General features: G+C 38.6%; 1 protein-coding gene across 1 annotated transcript in view; it reads right to left on the bottom strand.

Annotated features, from left to right (window-relative positions):
* The window catches only part of pcf11 (PCF11 cleavage and polyadenylation factor subunit), a 30,321-nt gene extending 8,253 nt beyond the window's left edge, over window positions 1–22,068 (bottom strand). The window contains exons 1-11 of the mRNA XM_072263305.1: window positions 21,692–22,068; window positions 17,105–17,230; window positions 15,092–15,280; window positions 14,664–14,861; window positions 8,975–10,131; window positions 7,612–7,792; window positions 6,200–7,022; window positions 3,703–5,369; window positions 2,310–2,412; window positions 1,136–1,252; window positions 928–1,027 (exon numbers count right to left, since the gene is read on the bottom strand). Coding sequence (XP_072119406.1) covers window positions 928–1,027; window positions 1,136–1,252; window positions 2,310–2,412; window positions 3,703–5,369; window positions 6,200–7,022; window positions 7,612–7,792; window positions 8,975–10,131; window positions 14,664–14,861; window positions 15,092–15,280; window positions 17,105–17,230; window positions 21,692–21,862 — 4,832 coding nt within the window. The 5' untranslated portion in view covers window positions 21,863–22,068. The remainder of the gene's footprint in view (window positions 1–927; window positions 1,028–1,135; window positions 1,253–2,309; window positions 2,413–3,702; window positions 5,370–6,199; window positions 7,023–7,611; window positions 7,793–8,974; window positions 10,132–14,663; window positions 14,862–15,091; window positions 15,281–17,104; window positions 17,231–21,691) is intronic.
* Window positions 22,069–23,216: the final 1,148 nt, after the last annotated feature.

Raw genomic sequence — 23,216 nt, 5'->3', positions numbered from 1 at the left:
TCCCAGAACTGCTAATAGCACTGAACATTTTTTTTTTAAAGCAGTAGCTACAGCTTCTATCCACTTCTTTCCTAGATTCCTCAATTTTCCTTTTGCCTTTACTTCTGATATCAATGATATTTTCATGACCATACACTGCTTCTAGTTTTATGCTATGCAGAGATTACTTAATGGGCTGCACAATGGTGCAGTGTCAGAGGTCTGGGTTCAACCCTGACTGCATGAGTTATCTGTGTGAAATTTGCACAAATGACCCTGTGCTTCCTTCCACTCCCAAAGGAATACAAGTTAATATAGTGGCCAAGTAACTTAATTAACCTGTACGTGACTGATGTTCTTACTCTGCGTATTGGCTTACAGCAATGCACTTCCTGGTCTTTGGTCATTGTACTTCAATCAAACTAGCTCATTAAAACAAATGCAGGTCTTTACTAATCAACACATTGTATGAAAGTAATTGGAAAGCACTTTCAAGCAGCAATGTACGGATAGTCAAATGCTTGCAGTATTTATTCTATGAAATTACCAGATCCAAAGTTTAAAATCTCATACCTCACAATAAAGCCATTTTAAATGGTGAACACTAAATGGAATAACAGGATGTAAACCTTTCCTAGAACATATTAAAAACATTGCACAATGAAGAAATAAAAGACTTACTTCCTGAAAAAGCTCAATATAGCAAAATCCACAAGTAACAGCCTAGCAATCAGAAACTTTGCTTACGTTAAGAGTTCCTTCCTTCCCTTTCAAAATGCCAGTGAATAAATGAGTGAAATTTACAGGAATCAAACTATAATGGTTGAATCACGGTTTCAATATTAGCTGTCGAGTCTGGCATACATTGCTTTGATCCTTTTGAGAAATCAGATTCTACAGATATTAACATTATAATCAACATCAGTAATTTAGAGAGAAATCACTTACTGTTTCAGCTCCTCAACCTGGAAGTTGGTAAGATCTGGAATGTTTTCCTCATTTTCTTCCTCCTCATCATCTTCAATAGCAGAAGCTTGAGAATCACCCTCTGGAAAAATCAGACTCCAAATTTATTCAATAATTCACAATATTTTGAGTTATTTGCTACTAGTTTAATTTAGGTTTTGCAGGTAAAAACAGTTGTTCAAAAACTCACGTGTGGGCGTGGATTCCACTGGATTTGACTTCAAAATTCCTATAGAAATCAGCTTTGAAACCAGCTCATTCACATCTACTTGTCCCAAATGATTCTCCAAAGGTGCAAAAGATGATCCTATGATTTCATAACAATTACACAATAAGTAATCGCTAACAGAATAGCCTCAGATATTGTTATATTGATGTAACAGTGACAAACCAAAGACCAAGTTTTATCTTACTTGAAGATTAATGCCAAATATTACTGGCCATTTCAAATACAAGGTTTCATGCTATAAAGCTAAAGTTATTCATTTCTCTTACAGAAGAGTTTATTGCAATTAAAATATAAACATTTTCTTCCATCTAGTTACCAAAAGGCAGATTTCAATTCACAAGACTTGAACCAAGACAATTATTTGCACATTAACGGTTGTACAATTTAAATACTTTCTCCAAATTCCTCAACCCCCTTAAAGTTTCTTCCTTGAGTGAAAGTCCATCTTCTGCCTTTCTTAACATGCCTGAACTTACTGATACTCTTAAGACCTGGGCATAAGGCATTCTTCAGATCAGAGGGCATTGAAAATTTGGTAAGCACAAAGGCCAGGTAGAAGAACAAATGTCACTGAGCTGAAGAGTTACAGAATTAGAATCAGTAATTCAATGTAGACAAATGATTTTAAAAGTGTGCCATCAAAAACCACAGGTTAACGTTTATGGAGGGGGAATGCAAGAGGAAATCAGAAGTGTGGATGGGACTGCAACAAATAGCCTCAGGCAGGACAGAGACCTGCAATGATGAACTAAGACAGGCTTGATGACTTGGACACAGAATTGAAAGTGTCAATAAGATGAAATTAATGGGAACTACCTGACATTAAAAATAATGCCAGCATTAAGTTTCTCCACTCTACAAAAAACAGAAACGAAACTGGTTTTCTAGGCATGATTTGATAGGAATAAAATGAGTGAACTGCAGCCTCATCCTGGCAGCTAAAAAGCCAGTCAAATGACTTACAAAAAGTAGTAAAAGGTGCAACAGACAAAATTCTAAAACAATTCCATGGACTAGAGAAAAGCAAAATTGAGATCAAGACTGATTACATCAGGACAAGGTACAAGATTCGGCAGAAATTTGATAATTTCATAGAAAACTGAAGTCACTAATTTACTAGCAGAAAATGTGTTACCTTGCTGTATCTGTGTAACTGGAACAGAAGATTGAGATGGCAAGTATTGTTGCCCTTGACTGAATGAAATCTGACTGCTGGAAAAACTAGTTATGGCATTAACCTACGAAACAAAAGCACATCATGAAAACCAGATTATCAAAAACTTTGAACATCAAGTTTCTGGCATCCTCCCCCTTCTTTTTGAGTGATGAAGGTCTTGACATGAAACCAACTATTTATTAATTTCCGTACATGCTGCCCAACCTCCAAAGATCCACAGGACCTCAGATTTCCAGTATCTGCAGAATCTCACGATTATGAAGTTTCTCTTCAGTTTTTGCACCTCATCTATCTATAGATGCATCATAGGCAGTGGTGCCTTACATATATAAAACATAGCTGTACCAAAATTATGCAACACACATGAAAGTTGCTGGTGAACGCAGCAGGCCAGGCAGCATCTCTAGGAAGAGGTGCAATCGACGTTTCAGGCCGAGACCCTTCGTCAGGACTAACTGAAGGAAGAGTGAGTAAGGGATTTGAAAGTTGGAGGGGGAGGGGGAGATCCAAAATGATAGGAGAAGACAGGAGGGGGAGGGATGGAGCCAAGAGCTGGACAGGTGATAGGTGATAGGCAAAAGGGATACGAGAGGATCATGGGACAGGAGGTCCGGGAAGAAAGACGGGGAGGAGAGAGAGAGACCCAGAGGATGGGCAAGGGATATATTCAGAGGGAGAAAAAGGAGAGTGAGAGAAAGAATGTGTGTATAAAAATAAGTAACAGATGAGGTACGAGGGGGAGGTGGGGCATTAGCGGAAGCTAGACTTTGATGTTCATGCCATCAGGTTGGCTACCCAGACGGAACATAAGGTGTTGTTCCTCCAACCAGAGTGTGGCTTCATCTTTACAGTAAAGGAGGCCGTGGATAGACATGTCAGAATGGGAATGGGATGTGGAATTAAAATGTGTGGTCACTGGGAGATCCTGTCCCATGATCCTCTCGTATCCCTTTTGCCTATCACCTGTCCAGCTCTTGGCTCCATCCCTCCCCCTCCTGTCTTCTCCTATCATTTTGGATCTCCCCCTCCCCCTTTCAAATCCCTTACTCACTCTTCCTTCAGTTAGTCCTGACAAAGGGTCTCGGCCTGAAACGTCGACTGCACCTCTTCCTAGAGATGCTGCCTGGCCTGCTGCATTCACCAGCAACTTTTATGTGTGTTGCTTGAATTTCCAGCATCTGCAGAATTCCTGTTGTTTGTTATACCAAAATCATCCCAGTTACACCAGCTCAAAACTAATCTCACTATACAGACCCAGAAATGTTGCAAGGATCTTCTGACCTACACGTCCCAATACATTTACTCATCCACAAACTAATTGAGCTAAAAATAATTATTTGCCAGTACTCACAGGCTGTTGTTGGCGAGACAGATTTTCAGGTAATGAAGAAAGGTTGTTGTTATAAAAGGTCCCGCATGTTGGTTCATACTGATCATGTGGTCTTTCCACTCGGGGTAATGGTGTCTGACCATCGAAGCAAGGACCAGCTGCTGGCATGTAGGTTGGATTGGCCAAAGTTGTTGCTCCATGTATGCCAGATTCATTAAAAGGAGATCCTTGAGGCATGTTAAATCTGGGTCCAGATTGTCCATCAAGGCCTCTTCCTTGATATTGAGAGCTTGGTGGATGACTGTTAAATAAATGACCGTTTCTAGGATCAGGATGCACTGGAGCCCCGTCAAACTGTGGCCCACGAGAACTTTCAAAATGTGTCCCTGGTTGTGCAGCTATTATGTCAAAACGACTTCCAGTAGGACTATCAAAACGAATGGCAGGTTGCCCTGGATGACCGCCTGAACCATCAAAATGTGCGCCGGGCTGCCCAATCTGTGGGCCATCAAAGCGCATACCACATGGTGCTGCATGACCACCAGGGCCATCAAAACGTGCACCTAGTTGACCTGGACGTGGGCCATCAAAGCGTGCAATTGGTGGCCCTAGGCGTGAACCTGGACCATCGAAGTGCATATGGGGTGGTCCAGATTGTGGACCATCAAAACGCAAGTGTGGCTGCCCTACAAGACCATCAGGGTTATCAAAGCGTATGCACGATTGTCCTGGATGTGGGACATCAAAGTGCATAGCAGGCTGCCCAGGATGTGGATCAAAACGAGGGTGCCCTAGATGACCTCCAGAATTGTCCAACTGTGTGCCTGGCTGTCCTGCAGGCAGCCCAAAGCGTGAGCTTGGCTGGCCTGGATGACGACCTGGATTGTCAAAATGACCAGGATGTGAACCATCAATGCGAGCACCAGGCTGTGGACCCTCAAAGAGAACCCCTGGCTGACCACCTGCATTTTCAAACCGTACCCCAGGCTGCACTATATGTGGACCATTAAAACGCACCCCAGGCTGAACAAGGTGTGGGCTATCAAATCGTGGGCCAAGCTGCCCTGGGCGAGGACCATCAAAACGTGGTCCAGGCTGTCCCATGCGGGGGCCATCAAAATGTGGCCCAAGTTGCCTTGGACGAGTACTTTCAAAACGGAACCCAGAGCGTGGGCCACCAGGACCGTCAAAGCGTACACAGGGTTGACCTACACGCAGGTTACCCGGACATTCAAAGCATGCAGCAGGGTGCCCCCTGTGAGGACCATCAAAACATGCACCAGCCTGTCCATCAAAATGTTTGCCAGGTTGCCCTGGAATGCCCTCAATCCAAAGACCAGAGTGGTCAGGGCTATTATTAACAGGTTGGACAAGTTGCTCCGGGAGATCCTGCAGCCTCATCCTAGATCCAGTAACGTGCATGTCACAGCTTGGAGATCCATCCCTTCCACGAACCCAAGTCCTGTCTGATTCAATGGGTTCATTTCTCATTTTATCCACATTTCTTAGAGGCACAGATTTTCCTGGCCCTGCTCTGTCACTTAGTTCTCTAAATCTCTGTGGAATTTCAGGTACACTGGATCTCATGCGTTGATTTTCAACTAGTCCAGCAGCCCTCAATGGTGCATCATAAGCTGATCTCTCTTCTGAATGACGGTCACGTTGCCTTGGCTCATCTCTTTTGGAATCTGATAAAACAAGTAATGAATTACTTTGAATCAAATTAAAATACAAATCACAGGGCAGGGTGAAACTGAAAAATCTGTCAAAATAAAAACTATATTCAAAATACTTCTACAAACCTAACATTTGTAATATATTTCAAAGGTATCATATTTGTATACTGAGGTAAGATTAACTTCAGTACACAGCTTTGACTATTTAGCATTCATGGTCATTCAAGTGAAAAATTTAAGGAGAAGTGAATCTGTATGTCTGTGCAACTGCAAACCCAACTATAGTTGAAATGAGTGCTACACAAATTGGATTGAAGTTCAGGAATTTCAATGCTCAAATAACAAAATGTACACCAGTTGATATTTGACATTTATAGTCAAATTTACATAGAAATTCCAAACATCTAGTGAACAAGTAGAAGTAGACAGTGGTTAACAACTGGTCTCAAGAATGATATTGTGGAGTGATGATCCTGTAGATATACCGGACCTACCCAGTGACTCAAGTCGGAAAATAAACATGTAAAGATAGAACAGCTCAGCCATAATGTCCACAACCTTACATACTAAACACAAGTCATGCTTACGACACAGAAGAGCCACTGAAATACATACCAAGAGGCGACTTTATCTCCCATGAAATCTGTTGCAAACAGTAAATGTAGTTTAACATGTACCCAAATGTTAGAGTGAAAACCTCAACAGGGAAAACCGTGATATCAGATAGGTTTTTTTAAAAAAACCAAGTGAAAAGATGCCCATTGCTTACTTTAAAATTATTTGCAAGTAAACAGGCACATTGTGACCAAGAACAAGATTATCAATTAAACTTCTCAATTTACCTGGTCTTTCTCTTGGACCAAGTTCTTTGAGATCTCTTTCAGATTGATGTGCTCCTTGCCGCTGATCCTTATGATGTTCGCTCCGTGCCAGTTCTAGCTGTCTCATTCCATGGCTAGAATCGGTTTTGTATCGATCTTCAGGATTTGGTGAATTTCTTTGTTTAGTTGGCAAAGCATCATCTACCTGTTTTTTGCTGTCACGAATGTTACTTTGGTTTCGCTCATCTACTAAAGGACTCATGCGTTGATGTGACGGTGACACACGGTCACAATGTTTGTCATGTGACTGTCTATTATCACCAATAGGAGAATGTCTCACAGTTTTATCACAAGGTTTTCTTCTTTCTGAATGCCTTCCTTCAGTGTGATGCATACTCTCATTTGCTTCTCTTTTTTCCCCAAGTCTCCTTTCCTGAAAAGTGCCTCTTGTGTAGCTGTTCACATTTGGGGACTTGCTTCCTTGATCAGCATCTTCTCTTACATCAAGAGAAAGATCGCTAGATACATCCTTACGGCTCTCTCTCGTTTTCCAACGAGGTTCTGCATCATGCAATTGTTCTGATTGAACCCTGGTTCGTTTTAATTTAGACATATGCTCAAAATAGCTCAGTTCTGCTTCAGATAAAGATCCACCTTTACCTTGAGTTCTAGCTGGAGAATCTCCCTTAATATCAGCTTTAAAACCCCTTGGAGAAACGTGGGATGCTTGCCAATCACCAGACCTATTCTTTTCCTCTTGGTACTGGAACAATTGATTGATTTGATGAGCAACAACAAGAAACTCATCATAACTTATCTCTGCAGCTGCTAGTCGTTGATTTGCCTAAAACCAGTAATAAACTGTATTAGGTGAAAAATCTAGATAAAACATTTAACATATTTAATAAGAATGAAAATGTCGAACTTTGTAATTACTAAGCTTGTCCAATAAAAGATCTCAGTGCAAGTGAATACACTGACATCAGATGAAAAAAAATTAAGGCCATCATGAAGTTACAATTCAATTGTTACGTTTCAGAAACAAGAAAACACCAAGTAGTGCAGATACGTGTTACCAATGAGTACAAGGAATATTCCAATTTCACAGATCCAAATTTTGAGAGCTCCAATTTTTTTTTTTAACTATTCCAAAACCATTTTAAGCAGAAAAGAACTTTTTCTTCATTCACATAAATGCTTCTGCTACAAGTATGTTTTTCCTTTTCCTTTAGTTCAATTTTCATGTGCAAGGGAATTAGTAAATAACAATCTCCAACATAATCTCAATAAATGATACTAATTCTTCATTAATCTACCGCAAAATGCTTCTCAACCCCGCCTCTTAAATTGATTATGCAGAAGAGAAAAAAATCTTTGCCTGATAAAAATAAACATATTTAACTGATTACCAATTGTATTTAATATATTCTTACTTTTTTCAGTAAATCTCTCTTGCTAGCATTTGTCAATTCTTTGGGGATTTGTAAATTTGCATCAACACTCATTCTTTGCTGGCGTGGTGTTCGAGGAGACAGAATTCCTTTACTTCCAGGATAAACTTCCTTCTGATGTGGATATTTTGTATGTACTTGAGTATCCTGTTTTTGCTTCAAGCTAAAATGCAAACGTTTTCATTAGTCTTCATTATCAACCACACTATGTCAAATAGTTTACTGGTTCTAGTTCTAACAGAACTCAGTCTTTGCCCCTCATTGAGCATTTGAAGCCCCCTCTCTGGCACATTCTGTAAAATAGACAAAGATTAATCTGTGAATACCTAGCAATGACAGTTTTAAGCACCTGCTGGCATCAGTATCACCAATATTTTGCACAATCTGGTTCTAGACACAAAATCCCAATTTATGTATAACAACAAAGAACAATCCCAAATCTTGTATCACTACTAAGTAATGGAAGAGTGAAGGTGAAGAGTGTTTAATAGCCTCTGAAGGAAGCTGACTTGTATTTAATTAACAATTCTGGAAAAACACCAAAAAATTGGACATGGGCATTATCTGTGGAACTGAAACACTATCACCTGGGGAGGACAGCTTTATTTCTATTCTACAACATGCAAAGAAAGCACATTATCCTAAATTGTTAAATTTGGAATTAAACCTGGCAACATGCAATCAGCTGCTGTTCTGTCAAGGTGACACCGGACTATAATGGGAAGTGCTGGAAACCAAACATATCACAGTAGGTATAGGTTGAAAAAGTGGACAGGCATACTGCAAATTGAATGAAGCTGCCCTACCCATATAATGATCAATGAATGTGCATTTGGTTTCTCCAACATATAACTGGATGGTAGTAAACAGTAAAAGAGGTACTGCATTTTCTTCAGTTGCATGTGAATATAAAATGAAATCTTAAGCCTGAAGAAAACCCTCAGGTTTTTCTTAAAGGGGAGAAGAGGGAAACATTTATCTCAAGGTAAAATTCATTGAGAATGGCAAAAATCACTAAGGATATTCAGTTCAATGTGGAAGTTAGTGGGGTGGAAGACTGTTCCGGTACTTGGGGGTGAGATCAGATACAGTCAAGGGTTCTATGACAATGAAATAGAAGCCATAATTAAAATAGTCACAGAATCTGGATGGACATTACAGACCGTAGCAATATCTGTAACATTTTTCCAAATCTGGGCAAAACTTCAGTTTAGACAGAGGTGAAAAAAGTATCCTTTGCATATTGTGGAGTTCAGGTCAAAAGTCTGTATTTCAATTTAAACTTTGGAACAAAAGTACAGATCAAAATAAAATTACAGTCCGGGCCTGTGCATTCCACACTTACCTTTTAGCTTCCTCCCACCCAGATTTCCACCTTTTGGCAGATGGAGGGTCATGCCAGTTTTCAACATTTTCCTTTGGTTCAGGGGAGTGTCTGGGGGAATTTCTGTTTTCAGGACGTACAGCTTGTGATTCCTGACCCCTCTCATCTCGTGTCCTCTTGGGCTTCCGTGAATCTCTTGCTTCTGGTTTGGCGTTAGCTTTCTTTCTAAGATCTCGATGTTCCCAGTTACTGCCTTGTTTATACTCATCAGACAAGGGCCTTTTTGCCAGTTTTTCTTTGTCTTGCACTTTGGAAAGCGGTGAAACACTTATACGTCTCCTTTTGGGTGACAGCCTACTTCTCTGTCTTGTTGAACGTGATATAGGTGACCGTGATCTTGGGGACCGTGATCTTGATGATCTTGGATGTGACCTAAAATTAAATCCTCCAGATTTACTATCTCTTTCAATCTCTTTGCCATCCTTTTCATTTCCCAGAATGCCATTGATTGGTCTGTTTCTGTTTACTGAAGGCTTACGTTCAGTTCCTTTATTTTGATCTTCCTCCACCTTTTTCTCAGTACTTTCCCTCCTTTCTTTGGATTCTACTTTGCCATCAGTCTTATCTTGAGAAGACTTTCGCAATCTTGGATCTCTCTTTGCAGCTTCTACTTTTACCTTATCAGTGTCCATTTTTCTAGTATTTTTAACAGGCAACTTATTTTTCACTGGCGAAACCACTTTAGATTTTCCTTCTGACACTTTGGACTCCCTTCTGGCCGATCTGTCATTGACCTTATCTTTGTCTGGTTTTGATACACTGGCCTGATTTCCTGACTTCTCAGAGGATACTCTAGCTGGGCTATTTTTTTTGCTTACATTCTTTTCACATTTCAGTGTTTGCGTTGGCCCTTCCTTCTTAGCAGGATCTCTTGTCTGGTGACTGGGCCTATTTATGCGAGGATCTCTATTTGATGCTTTGGTATCACTGACATGTGCTGCCGGAGATCTTTCTGGTTGAGCCAATTCTTGTTGCAAAGGTCTGACTGCAGCTGGAGTTGGCTTTGCCGACCCCGGTGCAAGCATGGGAGAAACTTTTGTAATTGGTACATGTTGTTTTGAATGTCCAAGGTTTACCATTGAATCAGGAATGGGGTGTTGGGAAGCAAGTGAAGCAATCTGAAATAAAATCAGGCACAATTATGAAAAAAAATAAAAGGAGCATCAACATACGTAACAAACTATGTCTTCAAACTAAAATATGGAATTAAGGAATTGTGTTTTTTATAGTTTCTAAAACAATTTTTCTTAAACCTTTACCAAGGTTGCTTCTAACTATGGAAACTGATGTACTCTAAAAACAGTACTTTAAAATAATTTTAGTTTTTCCTCAAATTTCAGCTGTTTCCACCTCATTAGTTTAGCATGCATTCTTTTATTTCAGCTTCTGTGTCACTGACTCCTATAATGTAGTACTTCAATTATTTTTTAAAAGAGCGCTCAATTTCAAGCAAGGTATTGCACTCAAGATTCAAAATATTCACTGGAACAATTAAGACTACCTTATTGCATAAGAAACTGTCCAGGAAATTGTCAGTTTCTTTTTAACAGTTTATATCACATTAAATGATTCCAACAGAAGCATATGAAAATAGCCTTGTGACAAACTGGTTCTGCCTGTTACATCCAGCAAATATTCTGCACAGGTAATCACTTAAGACAATAAACCTTTCTTCAGATGACTCAAGCATTCCCATCATGATTTTTCACTTGGATTAATCAGACACAAGAAAATTCAACTCTGCAGCCTATTTGAGTCTGCACCAATAAACAACCATTTTCATACTAATTCTATCCTAAACAATTCATCCTCTCCACATTCTCATTAACTACTCCCACACTCCCAAATATTTTACTCATCCATTCTATTGTTGTAATTTACCCAAGAACCCTCATTTTCTAGGACGTGGAAAGAAACTGTGGATTTACTGAAATCCACTCAACCACAGGAAAAATGAAAACTTCAGACATCTGGAGCCAAGATACCTCTACTAGCTACACCACCATTGGCCACACATTTATTTTTTAATTGCTCAACACTTCAAATACAAACATGAATATAACTTTTGACAGCAAGGTAGTTTATGAAGCTGATGTTTTTGAAATGTTGGAGAAATTAACTCTCTTCTGATCAATAGCTGTTTCATTGATCAACAATAGTTATTGAAAATAAAGTAGGGTTCCCTAAAAAAGTTGCTGCTCAGAAAGTGCAGCAAAAGGAAAACCATGTTTTCTGAAAGGAAGAGATTCTTGTAATCTTTGACACCCAAAGACATTTCCCAAGAATTTCAACCACTTATTTCTGTAACAAATGGTCTCAGGTGCAAATCTTTTATGTTGGTTCAGAAAAATATCCCTCAAATTAATATTAATAACCAGAATTTTACTGGGATTTCCAACTGACAGGTTGAGAAAACATGCAATCTTCATGCAAATTCTACACTATCATGCCATATTTGTATCAGTCATGTAATGGCAATGGGACTAGCAACCAAGGTAGCATGCTCAAACTCAACAACAGTAAATTCTGAAAGTCTAGTAATACGCATATTAGGAAAATCCGGCTCATATCCCACTTGTTTTCAAGTTTGGCAGGATCTGAGAAATAATTATTGACTGCCAACTTGACATGATAATATTTGATGTCTTTCTTCATTAAAACTGTTTAGGGCAAACTGCATCTACCTTGGATCTCAAGGTACAGTGCAAAAAAAGGCTTGTGAACCCTTTGCAATTACCTGGTTTCCTGAATACTCAAAATGTGATCTGATCCTCATCTAAGTCACAATACCACACAATTATACTTAGAGTACATTATTTAAACAATCACAGTCTAGGTTGAAAAAAAGTATGAACCACCGGAGGTCTGATGCCTTCTACAAAAGCTATTTGGAGTCAGGTGTTCCAATCAATGAGATGAGAATAGGGGCGTGGGCTGTAGAAGACACACGAAGTCAGGTTACTGACAGAGCCTGCTCTTCAAGATAGATATGTTTATGTGCACCATGCCTTGATCAAAACAACTTTCAGAGGACCTTGGAAGAACTGTAGATATGCATGAAGGTGGAAAAAGGATACAAAAGCATTTCTAAAGACTTGAGTGCTCAAACCACAGTAGGAGAAATTATCTACAAAAGGAAACTACTCTCCCTGGGAGTGGCCGTCCTACAAAGATCACAAGAGCACAACTTGCAATACTGAATGTGAAAAAGAACCCAAGGATAACAGCAGAAGGCCTGCAGAAATCTCTAGAACTTGCTAAAATCTGTTAATGGAAGAACACCAGAAGCAACCACTGCTCTCCAAAAACCATTGCTGCATGTCTCAATGCCAATGACCACCTGGATGTGCCACACTTCTGGGATAATTTCTGTGGACAGATGACACAAATGAACTCCTATGTTTGGAGGAAAAAGTATAAACCATGGTGCAAGCTTGAAATTATTGAGGGAACAAAGAATTCAAAAATTGTATCAAGACATTTTATTGGATAATGTTAGGGTAGTGGGTCTGTCACCTGAAGCTCAATAGAAGTTTGACAATGCAACAAGACAATAATCCAAAAGTAAATCAACAGAATGGTTAAAGAAAATAATGGCCACAGTCCAGACTTTAACCCAATTGAGATGCTGTGGCATGACCTGAAGATGGCTGTTCAAGTATCCAGGAATGTGGATTAACTGAAAGTTTTTTTATGGAGGAACAGTCTAAAATTCCTCATCATTGTGCAAGTCTGATCAGCAGTTACAGGAAACATTTGGTGGAGGTTATTGCTGCTGAAGTAGGTGTCTACCAGTTATTAAATACATACTTTTTCCAGCCTGGACTGTGAATGATTAAGCAATGTGTTGAATGTGTTATTAGTTTATGTATTGCGACTAAGTTTGTAGATGAAGATCAGACCACAGAGTAACACAGAAAACCAGGTAATTGCAAAGGGTTCACAAACCTTTTCTTGCAACTATATACAAAGGGTGACTGGCCTGCTGCTCCAATTATGAGTAATGTATGCTATCCTTATAATACTAACCCCTTTCCAACTTGCAATTACTGATAAAATCCTGCCACATCGCTACAACTATTTGGAAAATACAAGTCATTGTAAGCAGAGAAAGCATTAAAATAGTCCAAGATCTGCTTGAACTGTATAAGTATTTGCCTCATACAGTCAGGGTATCCAGATTTCAGGATGCTTTCTGGTTATCCAATTGATGTACTTAAAAATAAAATGAGGTGAGAGCCAAAATACCCAGCATTGCAAGAACCTGGCATTTGTTTTCCAAAAAACACATCTCAATTTCTCAATACATTAATTGGATAACTAGAAAGCATCTGAAATCCAAATAACTCAGTAAATATAGATGTTTTAAACATCTTCATATTTAGTGAATCAAAATTAAAACTCATTCTCATGATTCATTGACCTGAAATCGTACCTAGAAACGTTGTTTGATCTAGGTATAGCAAGTGTTTATCAGCTCATTTACTAGAATGTTTTGCTCATTTTATCAAGTTATTTTTTAAAACGAAGTTTTAGCAAAATCCAGATTTAATTTTGTGGAACGAAATGCTATACTGTTTGCAAATTATAATAGAAATTTTATCAACACTTAAGGCACAACTCTCAACCATCACACCGTTTTGGGGCAAGGAGATTGGCTCATCATCCAACATTGCCCCTGGGTGAAATCATCCCCTAAGCTAAATGTGCCTTTTGTGGTCTTGATTTTCACCATTCTCATTAAATTCATACTGTGCTTTTCCCAATACACAAGTGAGATGCATGCTAACCCATGATTTAAGAATGGATCTTAGCTGATATGGCAAGATTTATATATTCATATGAATGATGTAGCAGCCTTAAGATATTGCTGACATTGTTGATAGTGAAGCTTACTTGGCCAAATATTAGCCAACAGAAGCAGAGCTGTGACACTGTTACAGCTCGGAGTGTCCCAGAGTTCAATTGCAGCATCACTCTAAGGAGTCGGTACACCCTTCTGTGGCAAGTGTGGGGTTTCTCCAGGTGCTCCAGCTTCCTCTCACAGTCCAAAGATGTACAGGGCATGTTAATTCGGCATTTAAAATTGTCCTGTGATTAGGTTAGAGTTAACCGGGGTTGTAGAGTTGTTACAACTGTATGGCTTAAAGGACCTACTCCATGCTGTATTGCTAAATAGCAATATTACTTTAAGGCCTATTTACACAACTGAACTTGTTTATGTATGACCTGAAGTACTGCCACTGCATTCCCCATGAGCTGGTAGAATGTGTTAACTGCCTTAGTAATGCAAGATAGCTAAATTTCAGACAAGTAATCAATAATTGCATTTAGAAAATATTAACACTGATTTGGCTATGCACACCTCCCGCTAATGAATGCGACACAGAACTAACAATGTTTAAAAGAGATTGTGAAGACTTAGCAATCCCTCAGATCAGTATCAAACCTAAATGCTGTCAACCAATGAAAACTGACATTTCTGCTAAAATCCTAGGTGTTAAAATTCTGGTCCAAGGTTTTTCTATTATATCCCGATTTTCAAGTGTAAAATTCTGTCAACGCGGAAAAGTTAATCTCCACTTACCTTCACTCCCTATGGTTATTTACCACTGAAATGTAATATTTAGTGATTAGTACTTTAACTTACCAGTTGTGCCTTTGTCTGTTCTAATTCCAGTTCCAACTTCTTCTGTTGCAACTCAAGTAACTGCTTTTGTTTTGCTAATAGTTGCTGTCTTATAAACTGCTCTTGCTCCTGTGTTATGTTTTTCTGTGACTCAGCTATGTTTTGTTTGGCTGAGCTAACAGGAGCAACTGTGGAACTTGAGGTGCTGGGTTCTTCAAGCTATAAGCAAGGAAAAATTCAAGTTACGACCAGGGTATTCTACAATTCTCCAAGGAAGCTGGTACAAGAAATGTTGGCAAATAAGAGAAACACCACAACAAACATTTTGCAAATTTTCTTTATTTATGCTCATTAAGTTTAATAGTGCCAAGGACATTAATCCAACTTGAAGTTGACCAACATATGTTATGCTTTCCTTATGAAAGAGGCGAGATTCCTTTAACACTTACCGATCTATTTAAAAACTTGGGATTTACATGAATACTTGAACTGTTCACATTTGGTGGTAAAGGCTTAATAGGCCATGCAGGATCTATTTTGTTGACTTTGACGTCTAAGGCATAAAGTTTCGTCAGTTGAAACATATCATCCCACGTAGAACGCAATTTAAACAAACTTTTTCTAGTGCTCTCATCCACCTAAGAACAAAATAATTATCCAACTTTATGAGTGTTATGGCTTTTATAATCTTACAAACATACCTATCAGAATAAATCACAAAGAATGATTAAGAAAGCTCCATTAAAAGTGAGATTTCTTTTAATGAAGTTTCTGAAGCAGACTCAAGTACTGGGATATTTGTGCAGTTACTTAGCTAATATGGTGTCTGTTGAGTGATTCAATTACTATTTTCAAAACATGCTATTTTTGTGTAAGGTACACAACAATGATCATTCACTGCCTCAACATTCTCCCTCAAAAACAAATCCAACTATACAATTTAAGCACATGCTTCAGAGTCAAAAATATAAATCTTAGTAACTACATTTTTCATTTGGTCACATGAATGCTGAGGACAACACTGCAGTACAAAACTTTCCTATCCATTTGAATAGCATCTATAATCAAATGTAAATTTCAAATTGTGATTTCTGCTGACATCACTCAAAGTGTTATCAGTGAGATGAAAGTTAATTTCTCACCATTTGAATTTCAGTTGCTGGTCACAGAATAATGCCAAATCTGGCAGTGATACATATTAAATTGTGATCTATTTCTGGGACAAAGATCGAAATTGGCTTAAATGTAAAATAAAAACCTCCACTTCCAGTTGTATGAATCAAAAATGTGTCAGCACAAAGAATATTCAACATGAAAAAGCAATTGCATCCAGAGCAAATTCTTAGGAAATGACAATGCCATTTAGTGTATCTGTAGGTTGGATTTGAAAGAGAAGACTCAAAGATCAGGGAATGTGAATTCTTATAGTCAGCCTCAAAAAGGAAAATTCTAGTTCTATTGCTAAAGGAAATTCCTTCTGTTATGGCAGTTAAGTGGCATGAAGAGTACCAAAAATGCAGTAAATTTCAATGCTTTTTGCCTTCTCCACGCCTTTGTGGCATGTCGGGCAGCAACCTTGCCATTTCTTTAGCACGTGTGTCTGTTTTTTTTTAAAAAAGAGGCAGAACTGCTAGCTTGACGCTCAACCCAGCACGGATGGAAAGTGTGCAAGGAGCCAGCCGGATTCAAACCCAGGACCATTCGCCTCGATGTTCAGTGTGGTTGCCACTGCACCACCAGTCAAGCTTTTCAATGAAGTGAAGCCTCTAAAATATAGACACTTAAAACCCGCAAATAATTTTTCAAAAATAATGAAGAGCGCCCTATTCCACACTTATTTGCAGTTAATAATTTAGACAATTTAAGCACAATAATTTTGTTAACACCAGTTTTCTGGTGCATTTATAGTATTAAAAAATGGACATGCCCCCAAAGTACAATTTAAAAATTGAAGTTGTTTTTCCACAAAGGCCATTGATACATTATAATAGAAGCCACATGAAGTTATGCCCTCAAAATATTCAAATTTGTCCTTTTTCCTCTATCAAGCAAAAGCATGAGGCTACCTGCCTATTATTGCACACAAAAAAATGTTTTTTTTGGGGGAGGGGGGGCTCAGAACCTGAAATTCAGAATGCAGTCAGAGAATTGTTTTAAATGAACAAAGATGCATCTCAGACTGTCCATGTTTAAAATCTAATCTTGTATTTCTACATATTCTCTCAAAACTCCCCCTTCAAATTATAGCAAATCCATTTTCATGCCACTGAACCATTTTAAATGCAGCTCAATTCTGAAGTGTACCAATACAATGTAAATCCTGATCTGAGGTTAAACCATACATACATTCCAGCTCCATAAACATACATACCTTTCATCAGCTACTTCAATGCTATCTAGTTACAAAACAGAAGCAAATATATACATATATACACACACACTAGTGACAAAATTATAGGTACCTTTTCAAATACACTAGAAAATGTAACACCTAAGTTTTGAGCAAAGAGTGTGATATAGCTTCCTCCAACATTCTTCACAATGGAATCCATGAGATACATTACTGGAAGTTTCTCTGAAACTGGTGCCTGCAGCAATAGGAAAACTCAGAATATTAGGAAAACAGATAAAGCAACTTTATAAAAAAGTCAATGACATACGAACACAGGAAGGTTCATTTGCAGTTAAGTGTAAACTGTTCCAGAATGCAGCATTTCTAGGATTTGGTTGTTGTCAACACGAAAAGGAATCCTTCAGTCTCAGAACAGTTCCATGGCGTCTGTGAATGCTACATTTACATTCACGTGTACATAGCCCTTTTACTGTTTGCTTCCATGTACGTCGCTTCAAAGATCTTCCATGTTTTCCAATCATCAGAAACATATTGGCGAGGAAATGGAATACAAGCTGCCAGTCATTCTTCAATTACTGCAGCAAAATGCAGTTCCAAGATTAATTATCAGTTATAATTCAGTAACCTAATTATGAATTTATAGAAATGGTTTTACAGACTAATTGCTTGCAAAGCCAGCCATTTTGCCCAAATATTTCTATACATTACACTATGCACTCATTACCAATTCCAAACCAAGAAAGTTTGTTTCTAATATTTTTGGGTGAGTGTTTAACATACCATTTATTCTGTTCACATTTGGGGACTATTCTGAAAGCACTTAACTTTGTCAAACTGCAGCTGAGTGTTTAGGCTATCAATGCCATTCTCAATTGACAAAATGCCAGCTGGTTTTCCTTAGGAACATACCAATGCATGCCAATCACAACCCAGCCAACTACAAGGCAGTAGTCATGGAATAAAGATCCTACTTGATTTTTTTTTAAAAACCAACCTTATCCATTTTCATTGCAGTTATGTCAACTTTAAGACCAGATTTCATGCAACTTTCAACTATGACTATTAAACTGAGCTCAGACCCTGTCTCCCCACCCCCCCATTTACCACTACTATAAATCAATGTTTTAACAAAACCACATTAAGCATGTACATCTGAATTGTGCAAAAAGTATTCTAATATTTAATGTAGAACTCACATTACTCTTGCATATCAGAATCAAACGCAACTCCAGCCTTCCCCACCAAACATCAAAAATCACATGAGAAAATGGACACCAGTACACACCAGGATAACAATGTAAACCTGTGTACTTTGATGACACGTGATGGATATTAATCAGTAGGTAACATTATGCTTGCTAATATTTAGATCTGCTGTGATCAAAGTGGTAGTTGAATTGTCATTTGATGGATGCCAGGTGAAATTTGAACACAGAGCCTGTTTGACTTCAGTTTTCTTGTAAATTTGCCCGCATTAATTAGAAAAACCAAATCCATGTTGACCCATGCTAGCCTACATCCACTCAAGACAACGTACTCTCAATTGCATTGAATTAAGTCACCCTCTGCTTGAAATTCCTTAAAACCTTGTACAGTGCATTACTTCAAGACTAAAGCACCATCCTAATTCACAATTCAAACTTTAGGTTTACACTTTTAGCTGTGCTTTGTATGAGATACAAATACAAAAAGGTAAAGATCTTATTGATTAGTCACTTCTTAAAGATAGGCCTTTAACTCATTATGAAACTTGGTTAGAACAATCTCTATTACACTTAATGGCTAAAATGTGGTTTAACAATGTTGGAGGCAGGCAATTATAATATTCCCAATGTAATAGATATACATAGTACACAAGGATTTGCTTTTGTTTGGGTTTGAACTGAATGTTCCAATTATACTTGAATACAAATTACATATTGAAGGCCATCTTTCATTTAGACAGCCTTCAAATTGCTGACCAATTATTAAACTTTGGACTGAATAAACCTGTACAAATTATGTGCTTAATTGAGGTAGCATCATTTCTATAGCAACATTACTCCAGGAATCAGATACTGTCAAAGTTTATTAGTTCCATAAAGTTCTGGACAACATGCTATGTGAATTATGGGAACTGGTAAGTTGTTCTCAAAGGCAATGACATCCTTATAAGAATTTCAAGTTACAGCCAATAATAGGATTTCAACCTAAATTTTATGCTCCAAATCTTTCCAGAATCTGATCACAGAAAGCTGTATACTATACAAATGGAAAATCTGGAGCTCAAAAAGCAATCATAACTTAATAGCTTTCACGAAATGGAGCTTTCAAAAACTAACACTACTTTCATCAGCTCTTGAACAGGCCATACTTGATTCATGTCCTTCAAGAAATTCATTTATTAAATATCAAGGAAAATAATTTTCATCTTTAACCCTGAAATTCACCAAGCTACTTATTTAAATTGGTTCAATGTTTCATTTGGTGTGGATCTTATCAGATTACTGGAAATCAAATTCTAGTATCACTATTACATTGTAAATTATGATCTGCTCCAATTCTGTCCAACATAAAACATGTAAATTTCAGCAATAATGATGTTCTTCTAACTACCGGGCAAGAAATTATTCATTTACATGGAAGCTGGGCTATTTAGTTTCCACCATCAATGAATAGTTGAGAGGAATAAATAATCAGACGTTCTGGGACCAACAGAGAGCAGCAACATATGAAAGCAAAAAACTTTGGTATCAAAGCTGCAGATACTGGCAATTTTTAGAAATAGTTAAGACACTGACCACCAGTCAACTCAAAAAGCGGAAAATTAGTTAAGAACAAAGGAATAGGAATAGGGCATCTGGCCTGTTGAGCCTGCTCCATCATTAAGATTTAAATTTATTACAAGGGTGAATAAAAAAGATCATTTGTGATCTATGCTGAAGAGCATGGGGGCTGCACTAGTTCTTGCTCCAAGAAGCCATGCTATTCCAATTAACCAGACAGCATTTTCGCATCATCAGGGCTTTAAGCAGCCAAAATTTTACGCTGATAATTTCCAAAAATAAACCAGAGATGGTAGTCAGACCATAGGTATCGAAGTCATTAAATGACGTGTGAAAATGAACACCTGTGTGAGCTGTAGACCTTCAGCACCTACCAATATATCTGCAACAGGGTAAGTAGCAGACATTACTGAATTTTACCCAGCAACATGCTTAATAACGGAGGTCACAAAACTGAATGCTTAACTTGGCCATATTAAGGTGATTTGACTACATTGGATTACAATAGAGCTATACTATTGGTAAGCAGATTGTATATATTTGCTTCAAAAACCTGTGTAGTTATGGAGAAAACTGAAAAACCTTCAACGTTCCTAATGGGCCTTTGATTGCTAATGGTAATTATTCATATGAACACCATCCATGCAACTGTTCAAAGCGGTTTCATTAAGTAATCAAAGCTTGCTTTTTCATCTTACTTTACCAAGTGGAAATTCCACATTCTTAAGTCACAAAGCAGGACTATGAAACAATACAAATTTAAGTTTAGAATTCATCTAATGCGTTGGTGTTATAAAATTGTCCTTAAGGGCGGAACTTAGATGTTTATTACTTTATAGCTTAACAAATCATTTTGAATTCTCCTCAACCACCTAAAGTTAATCTATATACCCCATTTTAAATATCTAATACAATAACTCTTCATTGCTTATTTATGCTTCGTTTTAGGCAGCCCCCAATACTTAAGCTTTCAACATTCAGTTTTGTGATTAGTGTGCCCCTGAATAGAATACCAGTGACTCAAACAGTAATAAAAACCTTGTAAGTCTGAAAGAAATAAGACAAAAGAAAGTATTTCATTTTCTTTATTGGCAATTTTTCATAACCATTTAAACAGGTCACGCCATTAAGAACATTAGATAAAAGATATCACTAGTATCCTTTATTTTTTTTTAAAAAAGGGAAGCATGTTCGGTCTGGCCCAGTTACAGAGAAAACCACCTGCACCCAACCACACATACTTGTTTTCATTTAACTATCTCACTACGTCAGAAATATTAACGCGAACTAAAAAGGCAAGAAATTCGAGCCACTTAACTAAATCTAACGATAAAGACAATTTAAGGAGCTAGCAAAATGCAATCTCTGCGAGGCTATTAATATGTAATCTACACAATCAATAAACTAACACTGGAAATATGGACTTAAAACACGATATATTTAACAGCTAATAAGTAATTTCGTAGCCGACACAGCGGTTCGGGTGCAACAGAACCACTTTAACCAGCCGTCCCTCCCTCCCTCCCCCAGATCGCTGCCCCGAAGCCAGTCACACCCGAGGACACAGGAGAGGGAGGGGAGAGGGCAGGCTCCGGCTAATCGGCGAATGTCGGACCGGACACACGGCAGCTGCCGGATCGAGGAGAAAATAAAGCTCACTCTCGCTGATCTAGCCCGAAATTAAAAAACACATTCGCTTAGGGGGAAAAAACATGGCGGGATGGAAAGCCGCCGACGCCACGGCTGGAAGAGACCGGGCGGAGGCTGAAATCCGCATTACAGTCGGGCCGCCATCTTGATCAACAGCAGCAACAGGGAGGCGAGCCGAGCCGCCAGATGTCTCACCCCTTCTCCTAGCCAGACTTTTTAAAAAAAACTCGGAATTTTCTTCGAAAAAATGTTTTAAATTAAAACAAAACTGATTTAAAAACCTTGAATATTTGTGCTTCGATTAACTTGACGATTTCCGGCGAGTACTTCAGGTTCTCTTCGGCCAAGATGGTGAGGTTGTTGATATGCGGTTTGCTGTTGAAAGTCAGATCTTCTAGCGACGACTGATATTCTTTACAGGCGTCCGCCTTCGCCGCGTCTTCCGCCATCATTGCGTTTTAAATGAAAACTCCTTCCGTTCACTAATACCTCACGGATATAAAAAAAAGCCTCCCCTTAAAAAATACGTATTTACTCTCTAAATGAACACATAGTAAGGAAGTCCTTTCTAAAACCAAGTCAAAACTACAGTTAACTATCCTCAACAGCTCAACACGTCCACTCCTTCCCCTCTCCTAATACAAAATGGCGGCGAGGACAGTTAACTTATTCCAAGCGTCACAATCGGGCGTGATCACAGTCAGAATTCATTGGTTGCTATCGTGACGGGCGTAAACCGGTGTCATTTCATTTGTTGTCTCAATATTATTTGCATAATCATTAAGACGATCCACAAAGTACGACAGCTGATTGGTGCCTGCTCTGGTACACTGCGTCTTGCTGTACTCCTCGGCTCGTGATTCGCTGCTGGTTTGCGCTGGCTGGAACGTGTTCGGACGTCTGTATCATGTGGCCACGTGGATTACCGGAACAAGCTCCAAGTTGCGCACGGCCGCAAGAATGGAGTTCGAACTGATTATCTGCGTTGTTAATTCCGGAAGTCACTGTGTTCTCTTTGTTTATTTTCAAACACTAAATTGATTGTCTTTATTTTTTTTGCAATCACATAATGTATAATATAAATATTATCTCCGAGCGTTCTTTCAATTATCTATCTTTACTTAAAATAACACCAAGGGAAATACAGTAATTGATGTCATACAGGCGTGGTGTCTGGAAAAATATTCCCAAGGACGCAATGCCCTCATTATTACTTGGCTGTGGGATACAGCACCTTTTTTCACTATTATATTTACCAGCCAGCAATTACATATTTTTAGAAAATGGAAAAGATATTCTGTTTGTCAATTCTACAGCAATCCATCTGGTCTCATTCTCTTTGTCTCAATAGACAATAGGTGCAGGAGTAGGCCATTCGGCCCTTCGAGCCAGCACCACCATTCACTGTGATCATGGCTGATCATCCACAACCAGTACCCTGTTCCTGCCTTCTCCCCATATCCCTTGACTCCGCTATCTTTAAGAGCACTATCTAACTCTTTCCTGAAAGCATCCAGAGAATTGGCCTCCACTGCCTACTGAAGCAGAGCATTCCACAGATCCACAACTCTCTGGTTGAGAAAGTTTTTCCTCAACTCTGTTCTAAATGGCCTACCCCTTATTCTTAAACTGTGGCCTCTGGTTCTGGACTCACCCAACATCGGGAACATGTTTCCTGCCTCTAGCGTGTCCTATCCCTTAATAATCTTATATGTTTCAATCAGATCCCTTCTCATCCTTCTAAATCCCAGTGTGTACAAGCCCAGTCGCGCCAATCTTTCGACATAAGACAGTCCCGCCATCCCG

This window comes from Mobula birostris, chromosome 7, assembly GCF_030028105.1.
Source record: "Mobula birostris isolate sMobBir1 chromosome 7, sMobBir1.hap1, whole genome shotgun sequence".
In the NCBI taxonomy this organism is placed as follows: Eukaryota; Metazoa; Chordata; class Chondrichthyes; order Myliobatiformes; family Myliobatidae; genus Mobula; species Mobula birostris.
The sequence above is the reverse complement of the archived record's forward strand: the minus strand, read 5'-3'. Positions and strand labels throughout refer to the sequence as shown.